Source organism: Solenopsis invicta, chromosome 10 (assembly GCF_016802725.1).
Source record: "Solenopsis invicta isolate M01_SB chromosome 10, UNIL_Sinv_3.0, whole genome shotgun sequence".
Lineage (NCBI taxonomy): Eukaryota > Metazoa > Arthropoda > Insecta > Hymenoptera > Formicidae > Solenopsis > Solenopsis invicta.
In genome coordinates, this window is record NC_052673.1 from 5,202,732 (window position 1) to 5,218,973 (window position 16,242).

General features: G+C 35.8%; 1 protein-coding gene across 1 annotated transcript; it reads left to right on the top strand.

Annotated features, from left to right (window-relative positions):
* Positions 1–2,300: 2,300 nt before the first annotated feature.
* On the top strand, positions 2,301–4,148 carry LOC105207268 (extensin-like). The gene is made up of 3 exons (XM_039454564.1): positions 2,301–2,626; positions 3,280–3,328; positions 3,391–4,148. The coding sequence occupies exons 1-3, from the start codon at positions 2,519–2,521 to the stop codon at positions 4,077–4,079; spliced, it is 846 nt and encodes a 281-aa protein (XP_039310498.1). The 5' UTR covers positions 2,301–2,518; the 3' UTR covers positions 4,080–4,148.
* The last annotated feature ends 12,094 nt before the right edge of the window (positions 4,149–16,242 follow it).

A 16,242-nucleotide genomic window follows, 5' to 3' on the forward strand; every position in this document is an offset into this window, starting at 1 on the left:
TGCGTGTGCCATGCGTAAAAAATTATTTTGGGGAATAATTTTTATTTTTTCTGAAACGTTACCGAAGACGCGTAAAGTTGTCTATCTATTTATGTTTGAAAGAAAGAAATTAAAAAGTGTTACAATCAATATGTTAGATATTGTCATTATGAAGCGTCATTTACATACAGAAACATAAACTTGTGTAAGAATGAAAAACTGAGAAATAGAATTTCGTATGAAGCTGCTTGTGTAACAGAAATACCCAAATTGAAGACAAGACCAGCGGCAAGACGCAGTGGTGTAGCGGTTAGCCCGTCGGACTGTCACGCCGTGGGCCAGGGTTCGATCCCAGCCGCCGCCGCCGTTACTGTCGTCTTCCGCATAGGCCACGATAGATAGGCCTTTTTTTCCAGGATGTAATTCCTGTTCCGCCGTGCCGGTCTAACTCAGGTGTGCAATCCGCTGCCGGCTACTGAGATGTAACAATCCGCCCTCGGACTTGGGCCCCCCGAGGGTATCGCAGTGTAACTGCGATTCCCCCTTTTGCATTAATAAAAACGTTATAATTTTTTTTTTAATACAGTTTATGATGTAAGCATAGTAAAGTCATTTACATTTTCTTTTTCACGTATATTAAAGTAGAAGTATGTAAAATTAATATTTCTGATTTTTTATGTAAAACTATATAAGTATTACTTCATATTAGTATAGCTTTGAAGCATTCTCGTAGATCAAAGCTTATTATAAAGCTCATAATCACACCGACAAGATTAGCAAAAAAAAAGAAGAATAATTCCAAGTAAGGAGTCTAAAAAAACATTTCTTGCATAAAAATCTCCTTTTGTAAAAATATTACTAAAAACTTGTAAAAATGAATGCTGAAAATTATAAACTAAAGAAACAAAAGATAAAAAATTTTAAAGCTTACAAATTAAAAATCTTTATTTTCAGAATTACTATTTTTTATTAATGCAAGAAAAGACTACTCTTTTATGTCATAAATGTAAATAATACTAGAATAAAATTTATTAACATTTTTATAATGAAAATGGGTGCATTACAATACTGTCTCTGCGAGTGTATTTGCAAGTGCACACTTTGGAACGTACATCCTGATACAGGCGACACAAAAGTGTTTCCAAGATATTGGGCAAAGGTTTATTCTCGGCCGTCTACGTGAATAATGCTTCACATTTGTTAGGGTACAATAAATGATAATTGTTTACAAAAATTGGATGTAATGTTTGTAAAAATTACATAAGAATAATTACAAGTATGACAAACAAGACTTCAGAGGCTGCAAGTTTTTGAAATGGTTCACCTAAAGGGCGCCAATACGTAAGCGTGAATCTCGCCGGGCCTAGGAGATTGCGCATTGCTTGCGCAGTGGTGGGGGTAAGGTAGAGCGTGGCAGTCACACTTGCAGTCGCGTGCCGCCACGTGCCACGTTTTGTGGTGAACCGTTTTACGAGTGTGATAAAAGTGAGATTAAAAAGAGAAGAGTGAAAGAGAGAGAAAGTGAAAGGGGAAAGTGATAGTGAGAGAGAGAGAGAGAGAGAGAGCTGAAGAAGAAAATGCAGAAAGGGAAATCAAAAGAGGCCATAAGAGAGGGCAAACTTCGTACGAAGACGACAATGACGACGAGGAAATGTAAGTAGACCTTACCCTACATTTATAGTAGTGCACAGTCGCGGTCATTAGAGTTGCAACACTTTTTGTTCGATGGTTTTTGGAATGTAGACTTGCTCATCGAGCGGCGAACGTAATTTGTTAAATCTGCACGTAAGAACAAATTACGTTTGCCGCTCGATGAACAAGTCTACATTCCAAAATCCATCGAAGAAAAAGTGTTGCAACTCTAATGACCACGACTGTACAATAAAAAAAAAATAAATTTATTTGAGCCTTGTGCCTGTGCCCGAGTTGTACACGAGCGAGACAAAAAGCTATCGAGAAGAAATGGCGAGGCGTGTTAAATCTCTCATCATCCGCGACATTCGCCTCGCGGTATCTTCTCGCCGATCGACTCGCTCGAATACAACTGGACTATGAATTGAAAATTGTCGACTTCAATAATTTGTATTTCGGCTTCTAAGAGAGTCCTTTTCTTTAAAATTTGCACACACCTTTGGAATAACATTAGAGTTATCAGTAAAATTTTGAAGAAGGAATCCTCTCAGAAGTCGAGTTATAAATAAATCTTTTTTTATCTTTTTCTAATTTTTAATGTTTGTGTTTGTATTTCAGCAAAAAGTGAAGGCGTCATTTCACGGTTAGTTTAGAGGGCTGAATGCGCTGGCTGTGGTGATACAAAAAAAAGCATGTTTCGTCACAGCCACCGCCACCGTCACCACCACTACCGCCTCCGCCACTACCGCCTGCATCGCCATCGCCGCCACCGCCGCCGCCCCCGTCATCATCGCCGCCACCGTCATCATCGCCGCCACCGCCGCTGCCGCCGCCGTCATCATCGCCACCGCTGCTACCATCGGCGGAACGTAGTCTTCCAAAATATATTTTGTCAAACGAGTATCCCATGAGCGGCCAGCGTATGCCGACGCCGTGTCTCATGGGATACTCGCAAAATATGAGACACCGGGCGCCGCGATCACGAGCACCGCCACCGCCAGTAATAACGCACAAGGTAATACAATATAAATATAAAAAATTAAACACATGCCTACGCACACAAAGGGAGATAGATAGACAGACAGACAGACAGAGGGGAGGGGGGGAGAGAGAAATTTTATTACACGACTTGCTAAGCCGTGTAATTGCTGCTAAGTAATTTATTTAATAAATAATTAATCCTAGATCTTGCTCAGGTAAATTACTAAGAGAAATAATTGAAGCCTTACCTATCCCGGAATAAAAAAAAGCATTTGGGATCTAAATAGACGTTAGGAGATACATTAAATATGGCAATATAAATTAATAAGGCTGATCATTAATATTATAAATAGTACAGAACATTCTAATTTTAGCAATATAGAAAATATTACAGTAGAAAAAAATCATAAAAAGTGCATTTATGATATTATTAGCAGCAATTACACGACTTAGCAATTCGTGTAATAGAATTTTCAATTTGTGTTATATATCCAGAAAATTCTTGTCCTAAAGTCAATGGAGTTGCCTATATATATATATATATATATATATGAATGACTGCTTTGCTACAATCGTACACACATGCGCGCTTGCGCGTATGATAGTAACGAAACAGTGTATATGTATGTATGTGTGCGTGGGTGCGTGTGTGCGCGCATATACACATACTAATGTTTCTTTTTGCAGCTAATGAAGAACATGTTTCGGCGCGCGTTGCAACAGGCGAAAAAAGAAGGTCAGTATATGCAACGTAAAAAAAAAACGGAAACTTTAATATGTTTTCAACGTTTTTTGCAGGATATATTGGTGGTGCAGGATATGGTGGAGGATCTGTAGACGCGCCACCAATAAAAAATCATCCGCCTTTTACTGAGGCGTCCAATCCGCCGCCGCCCACCCAGGTGTACTATCCGCCGCCGCCGCCGCCGTCCACCCAGGTGTACTATCCGCCGACGCCGACTCAGGCGTACTATCCGCCGCCGCCGCCGACTCAGACGTACTATCCGCCGCCGCCGACTCAGGCGTACCATCCGCCGCCGCCGACTCAGGCGTACTATCCGCCGCCGCCGACTCAGGCGTACTATCCGCCGCCGCCGACTCAGGCGTACAACCCGCCGCCGCCGACCCAGGTGTACAACCCGCCGCCTCCGACCCAGGCGTACAACCCGCCACCGCCGACCCAGGTGTATAACCCGCCGCCGTCGACCCTGGCGTACACCCCTCCTCTGCCGACGCAAACGTACAATCCGCCGCCGCCAACCCAGGCGTACAATCCGCCGCCTCCGACCCAGGCGTACAACCCGCCACCGCCGACCCAGATGTATAACCCGCCGCCGTCGACCCTAGGGTACACCCCTCCTCTGCCGACCCAGACGTACAATCCGCCGCTGCCGACCCAGGCGTACACCCCTCCTCCGCCGACCCAGGCGTACAATCCGCCGCCGCCGACTCAGGTGTACAACCCGCCGCCGCCGACCCAGACATAAATTGTGGCGATTTTTTTGTATTTTTCTAAATAAAAATTATCTTAACGTACAGAAAACCAATTCATCAATTTTTCAACCTTTTTTCTATATTAAAAGTACATTGGAACAAAAGTACATGTAATTAATTCATTTAATTATACATACATACATACATATATACATATATAATTATATATATATATATATATATATATATATATATATAAAATTAATATATATATGTATATATAATACAAACACGCAATACTGTTGTTTCGTATATAAGACAAAATTTTTTTTATTTATTTTCAACTCGTGGATGTGAATCGCGATCAACTTTTATCATTTACTGACGTTCTGTAGCTCGTATGTATGAAATGAGACCAGCGCGGACTTCAGAAAACTCTAACAAACGCATCTCGAGCCTCATTCGCGAAAAAAGATATGTATGCATGCGTGTGTGCCTGTGCGCGCGCGCGCGCGCGCTAAGCAAAATTTACACGTACAGCTGTTTACGTGTTAAACTTTTTTGTTACGTTTTTGATTAGAATGACACTCAGTCAGTGTTGTTTGTTAGAGTTTTCTGAAGTCCGCGCTGGTCTCATTTCATACATACGAGCTACAGAACGTCAGTAAATGATAAAAGTTAATCGCGATTCACATCCACGAGTTGAAAATAAACACTGACTGAGTGTCATTCCAATCAAAAACGTAACAAAAAAGTTTAACACGTAAACAGCTGTACGTGTAAATTTTGCTTAGCGCGCGCGCGCGCGCGCACAGGCACACACGCATGCATACATATCTTTTTTCGCCAATGAAGCTCGAGATGCGTTTGTATGTGCCTAATTTTCGCATGTTACATTTATGGAAATTAATTATTAATTTCTTTAATTATACATACGTATATACATACGTACATACATACGTACATACATACGTACATACATACGTACATACATATATATATATATATATATATATATATATATATATATATATATATATATATATATATATAATACAAACACGCAATACTGTTGTTTCGTATATAAGACAAAATTTTTTTTATTTATTTTCAACTCGTGGATGTGAATCGCGATTAACTTTTATCATTTACTGACGTTCTGTAGCTCGTATGTATGAAATGAGACCAGCGCGGACTTCAGAAAACTCTAACAAACAACACTGACTGAGTGTCATTCTAATCAAAAACGTAACAAAAAAGTTTAACACGTAAACAGCTGTACGTGTAAATTTTGCTTAGCGCGCGCGCGCGCGCGCACAGGCACACACGCATGCATACATATCTTTTTTCGCGAATGAGGCTCGAGATGCGTTTGTATGTGCCTAATTTTCGCATGTTATATTTATGGAAATTAATTAAATTATTTATTTATTTATTTAGCTTGAGGCAAATTGAAAGCTGACCAATCGATGGAAAACTCATTTTTATTCATCAAAAGCGACATAAACATGATCGAACCCATAAATCCTCAGGCGAGCAAGCCGCTATTTTACCGAACGCACTTGATCCGATTATAGCGCCATCTGCGAAAGAACCTATGAACTACAGCCACTGCTCTTCTTGCCATCGTTTACGTGCGCTAAGCGAAATTTGGACACGTACAGCTGTTTACCTATTAAACTTTTTTGTTACGTTGTTGACTGAAACGATACACAGTCAGTGTTGTTTGTTAGAGTTTTCTGAAGTCCGCCCTGGTCTCATTTTATACATACGAACTACAGAGCGTTAGTAAATGACATAAATTAACCTTGGTTGACAGATCTACGAGTCGAAAATAAATGAATTTTTAACTTTTTGGTCGATTTACTCATAAAATTTACCAGAGCACACTTTGTTTTGGTGCGTACTTTTATTTTGCAAAAGGATTTTGCGATCTGTAAAGCCAATTCGAAAATTAATGAACACTGTAATGGTCGGTAATTCCCGTCAGTATAGCATCCTCTTAAGTCTACCTTGTTAGTCATTAATTCATAGTCATTTAAGACTGTCTTATTTCACGCACACATTTATAAATAAGACGATCTTTGCGAAGACGTGTCCGAGGACGTATTAAGCAAGGCTTTTGGAGGTTAAGTTGTTCGCGTGCTCCGGTCATAGGCCTAGTTTACATCGAGCACTTGATACGCGTACTAACTCGTAACTTTCTATTAATTTATCTTATTGTCGACAATACGTGTATACATAATGCATATATTTAATTATCTTGATTCATATTATACCAACTTAATATACTATTTTTTAAATTTATTGCCGAAATCAAGACAATTTAATAGAAAATTACTAGTTAGTACGTGTATCAAGTACTCGGTGTAAACTAGGCCAAGGTCATACTTTTAATTGATCTGAAGTAAAATCTGTAGTGATAATAAAAAAGTTCTGCATTCTTAAGGCTGGTTTATAATTACTTAAAGTAGGTTTATAATAGCCGTAACCGTAAGAAATTGACCAATCATAGTTAATTTATAAGAAAATAATCGACGATTAACCAATTTCTTACGGTTACGGCTATTATAAACCTTAAGTGTAGTATTAAATTTTAAACTATTAATATCAATAATGACACAAATCAGAAAAAACTGTTCTGCATGTGGTACATTGCATTACAACAATAAATTTATTTTTCAGAAGGACGGTGTGAACATAAGCAGATATATATATATATATATATATATATATATATATATATATATATTGTAAGAGCGGGCCGAAAGGATTTTAAAATCCCGCCTCACAAAGGAGAGGGGAACGTGCGAGCCGGAAAATACTAGGAAAGGAAATATCTCGTCACGATCCCTCGTGTGTCAGGAGCCGGAAGTACCGACGGAAAGGAGGGTAACTAGAATTAACTGCGCACCAGGAGTACAATAGCAGAACCGACTTTATTCACCGGTCGTGTACAGAAAAACGTGGCGGCCATGCCGCACTTGACGAGAGCTTCGACGAGTCTGATGCTTGCGATGATACACCCACGAGAGAGACCGCAGGGGCGCGCTAGTGAGCCTCGCAGGGCCAATCGCATGGCGGTATATGTCTAACGTGGTTTGCAAAACCAATTGGGGCACGAGACAGAAGGTCACGTGATCCACGCAGCCAATCAGGCAGCAATCCGCTGACAACGCCACCGCAGTGGCGGCCGATTTGAAATTTATACCGAGTGAGCCGATTGCTCACTTACAATATATATTTATACAGCTCAGCTAGTCAGCTAGTCGCTGAATTGTCATCATCACCTTGGTTTATCTTGAGCGCCTACTCATGCAGAAATAATATCGGTTAATTAGAAACGAATTGTGCTGGAGACTATTTTATTGCCAATTTTATCAGGCAGTGTAAAATGTGGATCACTCGCAAAAATTGAGAGACATCACGGTGAAAGACGAATGTAAATATGCTTATCATAAGGATTTCTTTGTGCTCGAAATACTCTAGGCCATCCCTGGTATATTTGCAATATTTAATATTAATTAATAATACTTAACAATTACCTGCCGATTCCGTTAACTCTTCAGTTCAAATGAAATTAAAATCATAGCTTAATAATATATAAGATAGTATTACAGTATATAAAAATTACTTAAATGCAACGTTTCTATTGGAGGAGTCCTAGGGAATATTACGAAAATAGCCAAACGGCAAATAAGTACAATCTTAAGATCATCTTCGTCAAGTCGAATAAGAATTACTTGAGCAAAATCTTCTTCGCGAAGGTCACCTTATTTGGCGACTATGAATTCTTATGACTTAAGACAATCTTGATTGAATAAGATGGTCTTGGCCAAGACGATCTTAAGCGCTGCCTTGAGCTTGGACTATGAATACGGCCCTATGAATACGGGCCATAGATTGTAATTCGTGGCTCATCATTCCCGTCTATTATCGATAAATAAATCGCGAACATATATCAAGATACTAATTACTATCAAGAAAAATGATTTTACCTAACAATATCGAGGACTGGGTGGATTTCATTGTGATGCTATTAAAACCAAGGATCATTAACAATTTACGTACAAGTATAGTAATTTATATTAAAGAAATAATATTTTATTTATTATTCTCTTAATTGTATAAGCTTCAAAAATGGCAAGTGTTATGCCTATTATATTTTTTAACAATAAATAAATTTATAAGAAATGACATAATATGTTAAAAAAAACACAATATAATATTAAAATTTACTACAACTTTTATTAAGAATACCATATCGAAGATTATAAAATTAATGTTGTAAAACATTATGAAATGTTAAAAGATAAGAATAAATATATATATATAGACAGAATTACATAACTCTTTTCTTTTCGTTTCATTTAGAAACTTGTTATAATTTATTGATATAGTAATTAAATTATTTTCTTTATATCATCTTTATTTAACAATTAATAAATTAAAAAATTTATTGTAAAGTTATTTCTTATATATAAATAATTTAGCTTTATTTATAATCAACAGATAAATTTATTATAACAAGTTTTTCTTTAAGAAAATTAATTTATTAACAATGGATATAATTATTTACTAATTACAAATTATATTTTTCAGAAAATAAGACATCACCAACGAATACTTCATCAACAATTACTTCAGATATAAACAATATAATAAATTTAGATTCGAAGAGTAAAATTGAATATTGTATACATATAATATCGTTATTAATTTCTGTTTTGTTTGTTTTTTTAATTTTGCTCGCTATTATTTGATTTCAAGTGCTCTTAACGGTAATTATGTGGAATTTTACCAATTGGTCCTACAGACTATTAGGGGAGGAACACTGGATGCGCTGGATACGCTGGATACGCCTCATGGCTCTGGCAGACCAGCGCGATTTACTATTCTAAAAGTCGATAAGTAATGTCGTTTGAATCAGTCAGATGACATACATTGTAGAGCTCATTAGAGACCTCCCAGATAACAAAATGCGCGCATAGTGAGTTCACGGAGCGCGTATACCGTGCGAATTATTCGCACGGTGTCAGCTCACAGTATCCGACAGATGCGTCATCATATGAGAATCATATCAGTCGCACGCGTGCGGTACTCATGCATGCGAACGATATGAACCTCAAATGCGTTCTCCAAATGAGACTCATATTGCTAGCATGCATGCATACAGCACTCAAAAATTCTAATCATTGCCCATTTTTTTCACGTCCCAATCAGCACACAATATTTAAAAAATGTTTTTAAAAACGTTAAAATTAATGGATTCATGCTCCTTTCTACATTAAACAAAATTTTTTTTAATATTGAGGTTTTTTTAAGAGTTTTTTTTCTGAAATTTCTACGCGATCACCCATTCAAGTTGCGACCCCGGTGAATGTTGCTTGATCTCTGTGATCACTGCGAATTGATCCCTCGTGATCACCTGTAAACACTTTATGCTAATACATGTACATCACTGATAAATCAAGTCAATATACAATATGTTATCGAAAAGACGAAATATATATAATTAAAATATATTATTTATATAAATATATGTAATTAAGTTAATTTTTTACTGATTTTTATAGATGTTATTGAGACATTTTTCAAACGAATTTTAAAATCAATAATAATTAAAAAATAAGTAACTTAAATGTTAAATAAATAATAAATAAATAAAATTTTATAGAGATGAAAAATAAATAAAATAATATTAAATAAACATTTAAAAATGCTTAGTGAAACCATTTTTTTAATTAAATAATTCATTAAAAATAAATAGTAAAACAATATTAAATAAACATTTAAAAAACATATTTAAAAAAAAATATTAAATTAATATTTAATAAATGTTAAATTAATGTTTTTGAAATTGTTTCAAATAAAAAATTAATATAAAATAAATATTAAATTAATGTTAAATAAATGCTGAATTAATGTTTTTAAAAAATGTTTTTTTAAATAAAAAATTAATGTGAAATAAATATTAAATAAACGTGAAATAAACGTTACATAAACATTAAATAAACGTTAAATAAGTATTAAATGAATATTTTCTCTAAATCATTATTTTGAATATTTAATTAATGTTAAATAAATATTTAATAAACCTTTAATAAATATTTTTGTTATAATAAATTGTACAATGAAAAATTAATATTAAATAAATATTAAAAACAATTTTTTAAATATTGTGTGCTGATTGGGGTACTTTTAATTATATTATATATCAATGTTTTTATTTTTTTATGATTTATAATTAAAGATTAATAATATTATTATTTACAATATTTTTGTAAATTTGTTAATTTAATATAATATACGGGAGGGTCTTGTTTGATTACATTGCGATTGACCACAGCCCCCATCACACCGTGAGGACAGCGTGATACGTTCTTGTGCGCTCGGCGGAATTATCACGTTACCCTCACACCGTGAAATGTTCCCATCACGCGTGATTGCACCATGCGACCTTTTACGTGTACACGTGTGCGCCCATTACATTGTGAGGACACTGTGATGCACTTTTGCACGCACAGCGTGATTATCACGTCGTGAAAATAACGTGAACTCACGAATTGTTATCTGGGCTGTCTCTCTAATGTACAAGCCCCCCCTTTTTTAATATATGCATTTTTCATGTATAAATATTCATGGCTGTTCGAGCGTGGCTGAATAAAGATTATTTTTATATCTTTATCAAATCAACTGCTTCTTGTTGTAAACTCCTTTGTACTAGAGACCCTATATCAGAGTCTGGACATGACGCGATTTGGGCATAATCGCACGAGAGAGAAAAAAACATAGACATAGGATTTATAGACCGAGCATTTGAGGAGTGGGAGCGTGAAAAACTAAAAAGAGATAGCAAGCTTTGGACCACTATTCTGTCTTTGTCTAATGACGAGCGTGGGAAATCTTTACTTGTTTTTTTTTTATATATTTTGACGTCTACAAACGTAATAAAGAAACTGATAAATTTAACATTAATAAAACTAAGAATAAATGATTTATTTACTGAAAAGGAACATGCTTTTAATCAAGCTCCATTGATGGATCATAGAAATCAATTGATTCGTATTCTCTTAGAAAAGTTTTTCACTCTTCGAATACATCATTATGCTGCTTCTAAGAATAACAAAATTAGACGAATAAGATCTAAATTCACAAAACTGATTTTATTTAAAAATCAATACTTTATTGTTTAAATTTTAATACACAATTTTATATTATATATAATTCTATATTTTGGCACTTTTTTCAATGCTTTTCAATTCCCCTTCATTCTTTTTTCACATTCACTTACATTTCCTTTTTCTCTTTCCCTATAATAACCTTACCGAGAGTTTCGTTACCTTTACTGTACCCCCACGCGCGTCATTAGACAAAGACAGAATAGTGGTCCAAAGCAGGCTATCTCTTTCTAGTTTTTCACGCGAGAACTTTACCCCCACTCCTCGAATGCTCGGTCTATAGAGCCTAAGTCTATGGAAAAAAATACACCTCTCTCTCTTTCTCTCTCTCTCTCTCTAACTTATTCTTGACGTGTCTAACCTCAACTTAAACGCGAAACCACGTTACACTATCGTTGTTGTTTTCTTATCGTGTGTACAAGAGTTTATTTTAAAAATTATTCAAAATGGGCGGCTGTGCAGCCCCATTTTGCAATAATTCAAGAGCCAAAGAATACATCATGAAAATTTACATAAATGTACATAAAACAAATTAACAATGGTAGTTATGATAATAATGATAGCAAATATTTATCAGGCTTAAATTTTTATCAAAAGAAAAACAAACGAATAAAGGAAACATTGATATTGTAACGCTGGTGGTTTTCGTGCTGTTCTGGTAGGTGTCAGGATACGGTTGCGGATAAGCTCGCCGGATTGGTCGGGTTCGGTATAATAATCGCACTCGGTATTTAGTTGACAAAAATACTAAATCTTTGTTTGGTGTGATGTTTACAAGTAGCCTCATTAGCCGATTGTGTCTAACGCCTCGTGACAAGTGGACCCAGCCTTAGCGGGGACGCGATTGGCTCGCGGTGGTCGCGGCGACCAATTGCCGCTGCGCGGTCGGAATTGCAAGCGGTGGTAACGATAAGCGCGCGGTGACGCGTGGGCTAACGAGCACGCTAGGCGAGAGCCAAGACTGAAGTTCGAAACAAGAATTTTTAATAACCGCGAGAGTACGGATGAACCGTTAAAGTGACAAAAGATAATTCTAACTTAAACGGAGACATAATAAGAACTGAAGTACTAGAACTACGAAATCATAAGAATACAAATAACTCCAACTTAAATTAAATCGCGTGGTTTGAAACGGACTCGGTGTCCGGGGTGGTCGGGGAGCCGCGGAACGCGGGATCGGAGCGACGGCGACGATTCCGCGTCTCGCCCGAGCCGCCTCGTGCAAAAAGAGGCGAAGTTCTCGTCAGGACGCGGATGCCCTGACGAGGCTTTAGGTTACAAGAGACTCTTCCCTGAGGGAGAGGACCGATGGGATTGGCTAGGGATACCCAGCCTGCGGACTCGACGAGGATGCTCGTCGTGGGCGGTGATTCGCCGAGGATACTCGGCTACGGAACACGGCGAGGATGCTCGCCGTGATTGGCTGTGTACGGTATTCGGTATGACAGGATTAGCCGAGGATACTCGGCTAGCCGGAACGACGAGGATGCTCGTCGAGGGTAGTCAGGATGAGGCGAGTATTCTCGTCCTCTTGGGAGTCGGAGTGCGGTCGAGGATACTCGACCTGTCGGATTCGGCGGACCAGGAAGATCTGTCTCGGCGTTCCCACTGCCGGCTTATATATCCGAACGCACGGTTGGGCGGACCAATCCGTGCGTTCGGTCGGCTGGCCCGGAGTGGGAGCGTTGCCGAACGCCACGGGCGGCGCGCGTGCTGCCGCGTGATCGCGACGGCAGGTTAGCTCGGTGCGCGCACGTGGCGTTCTGCCGGTGCATTGCTCGGGTGGACGGAGTGGAGTGGCCGTGCGCGCGAGGTGGAGGGGCGTTTTGTTACATCATGAATAATAATAGCACAAGTAATAGCGCAATTCCGCCTTTCAATAAACATTAATAAGTTTATCAAATTTAGAATTAAATAGTTTATATAACATTGCCGGATACCTCATAAAATCTATTACAAAACATGCAAACTGTGTAATAAATATTTAAAATCAGTTGGTTCAAAAACTCCAATATTATATTTATTTACAAAATTTGTACAATTAAAATGTTATAAGAATAATTGTTTATTTTTTCTAAATATTAAAACTTTTTTAATTTTTTTTAAGTTTGAACAAATGTTTTGACATTATTTTAAATATTTTAATAACATTACAGATATTAGTTTAAAAAATTTTTTAATTAAAAAATGTAGTAAAATGACAGCAAACCATATTTTACCATGTCACAACTTATATACAAATTATACATATAATTAAGAGGTTTGTAACATTTAGATTAAAGGTTTTTAATAAAAAAAATGCAATAAAATGTAAAAAATATGATAGTAAGACGATGGCAATGCATACTTTATTTAAATAAAATATATTGTGTTACATTATTTAAAAAATTGTTATTTATTTCTTTCCTATACTCGCTTTTGCTGTAACATCTAAACATAATACAAATATTTGAATACAAATACAAACGGGAGTTGGCCAGAACTGAAGAACCAATCAAAAGTGATTGTCTCGTGTTCAGACTCTGATATAGGCCTAGTTTACACCGAGCACTTGATACGCGTACTAACTAGTAATTTTTTATTAAATTATCTTAATTTCGGCAAAAAATTTAAAAAATAGTATATTAAGTTGGTACAATATAAATCGAGATAATTAAATATATGTATTATGTACCCATACAGCACAGAGGACTGCAGAAATATTGTTGCAACATTGCTGCAACGTTGTAATATTGCTGCAACGTTGCAACAATATTGTTGCAAGTTTTGTGCTGTATGGGTATACACGCATTGTCGAAAGTAAGATAAATTAATAAAAAAGTTACGAGTTAGTACGCGTATTAAGTGCTTGGTGTAAACTAGGCCTAAGATAGTAGTTTACGCTCGGTCTATAGTTTCCTAAGTCTGCTCTTGTAGTACAGTATACCCAAGGACTTTGATTCTGTCCATGGGGAAATTTTCCAAACTGAGAAGTTGCTATCTTTCTACATACTTACAGTTCATGATTAACGTAACGACCAATAAGCTTTAGTCGTTTCATTAATCATGAACTGCGAGTATGTAGAAAGTGGTGACATCTTAGTTTGGAAAATTGCCCCATGGACAGAATCAAAGTCCTTGGGTGTACATTGGCTTTACATTGGTTAACATTGCCGAAACATTGGTTATGTTGGGAGTACATTGACTAATATTTCTTTATGGGGCAATACTTTATTGACCAATAAAGAGCCAATATTAGTCATAGAAACAATTGCACATGTATGTACAGTCATGTTCATTATAGTTGCGACATTTTTTCTTTGATGGTTTTTGGAATGTAGCCTTGCTCATCGAGCGGCAAACGTAATTGGTTGGATCCATAAGTAAGAACCACAGACTTCTATAATACACTAGACCGCTAGCTCCCTATGTAGGCCTGGCCGAAAAATTTATGTACTGCTGCCAGTATTGAGGAATGCAAGATGGCTGTCATGTTAGGTTACGAGTCGGTTTTGCCTTAATCAGACGTGTGCGTTGTTTGTATGGATCTAATAATCCTAAATTGCAAAATTCTTTTATATTATTTTATTTATAAGATAAAAATACAAATTTGCAATATATATCAATAGTTTTAATTATATATATATATATATATATATTACAATGAATAGAGAATATAAAAAAAAAGTAATTTTTTTTCAAGTGAGTGATGTTTATTTGTAACAATATTATTAAATATCACTCACTTGAAAATAAAATTTGCTTCGTTAAACGATGCCGTTTGCGAATCGGTTTCAGGATTTCGTTGCAATAAAATTTAGAATAGGAGTGTAATCGTATTTTTATATACCGTGTTGCTATCACAACTATTAGTTTTATTTTATGTGAAGTTTCTAATATATTAATATTTTCACAATTTAAATTTGGAAAGATATTATTGTCTAAAGTCAAAGAATTTTTTACTTTGCTTAATACTTTTAAATTAAGATTAGGATCTCTAAGATTGCTAAAATTGTTTGTTTGTATGTTGATTTGTCGCTCTGTTTCAATTATGATTTTAAATACTCTATTATCTGAAATTATCAAACCTCCATTATTAGCAAAATCTAAAAACTTAGAATAAATACTTGAATGGACATAATTATGGTGGCTTCTTTGCTTTTGTAAATTAATGGCACAAGTATAACAATCTATCTGCGACAATAATTTTTTTATAATGTATCCAGCGATATAAAATAAAATGTATTCTTTTAATGTGCTGCAATTAGATAATGAATCATTATTAAATGTCTCTATTTCATTGTCACTTTCATCGTCCATACTTTCAAATATTGCATTTTGTTGCTTCTTTTTTTTCCAAATAAATTGATACATTGTGCCACTAGGATCACTATCTAAATGTAAACAGTTGCTATTTGGTGAGCCTCTTATTTCATTTCTTAGAAGAATTTGTCTCATGGCATATTTAAACTGTAAAACATTTGGGTTGTTATTGTAACCATGTCTGCTTCTAATTTTTGAGAAGAATATTTCTAAATAGTCTTGTGAAAATTTGTACGTCAAGATATATTTAAAGGATTCTCTTTCTGAAAATATATCTTTTGCCACAGCGAATATAGATTTAACTGTTGTAGCCATTCCGCAAATAAATGTTCTTCTACCACTTAAGCACAGCATATCACCAGTTTTAGTTTTTAATGAAAATAAAAAACTTATTTTTTCAATCATGATTGTTTCTAACGCGTTTATGTTATTTTGATTTATAGGTGTATGAAATCCTTTTCCAAAGGGATTCCTTGAATTCATAAAGTCAAATAATCTGTCTATAACCTTAATGAATGTTATTGTAGCTTTAGAGTCCTGAAATTCAGGACAATATTCTTTTAAAAATTCAATTGTTGTTGCTACAGATGAACTTAATGTCTGAGCGGCATATTTAACTTTCATTTTGTTTTGCCACCAATTAATGCATTGCAAATTTAATTTGTTTTTAAATCGAAAAGTTAATTGATTCTGCAATTGATGCAATTGTATTATATATCGCCATTCAATATTA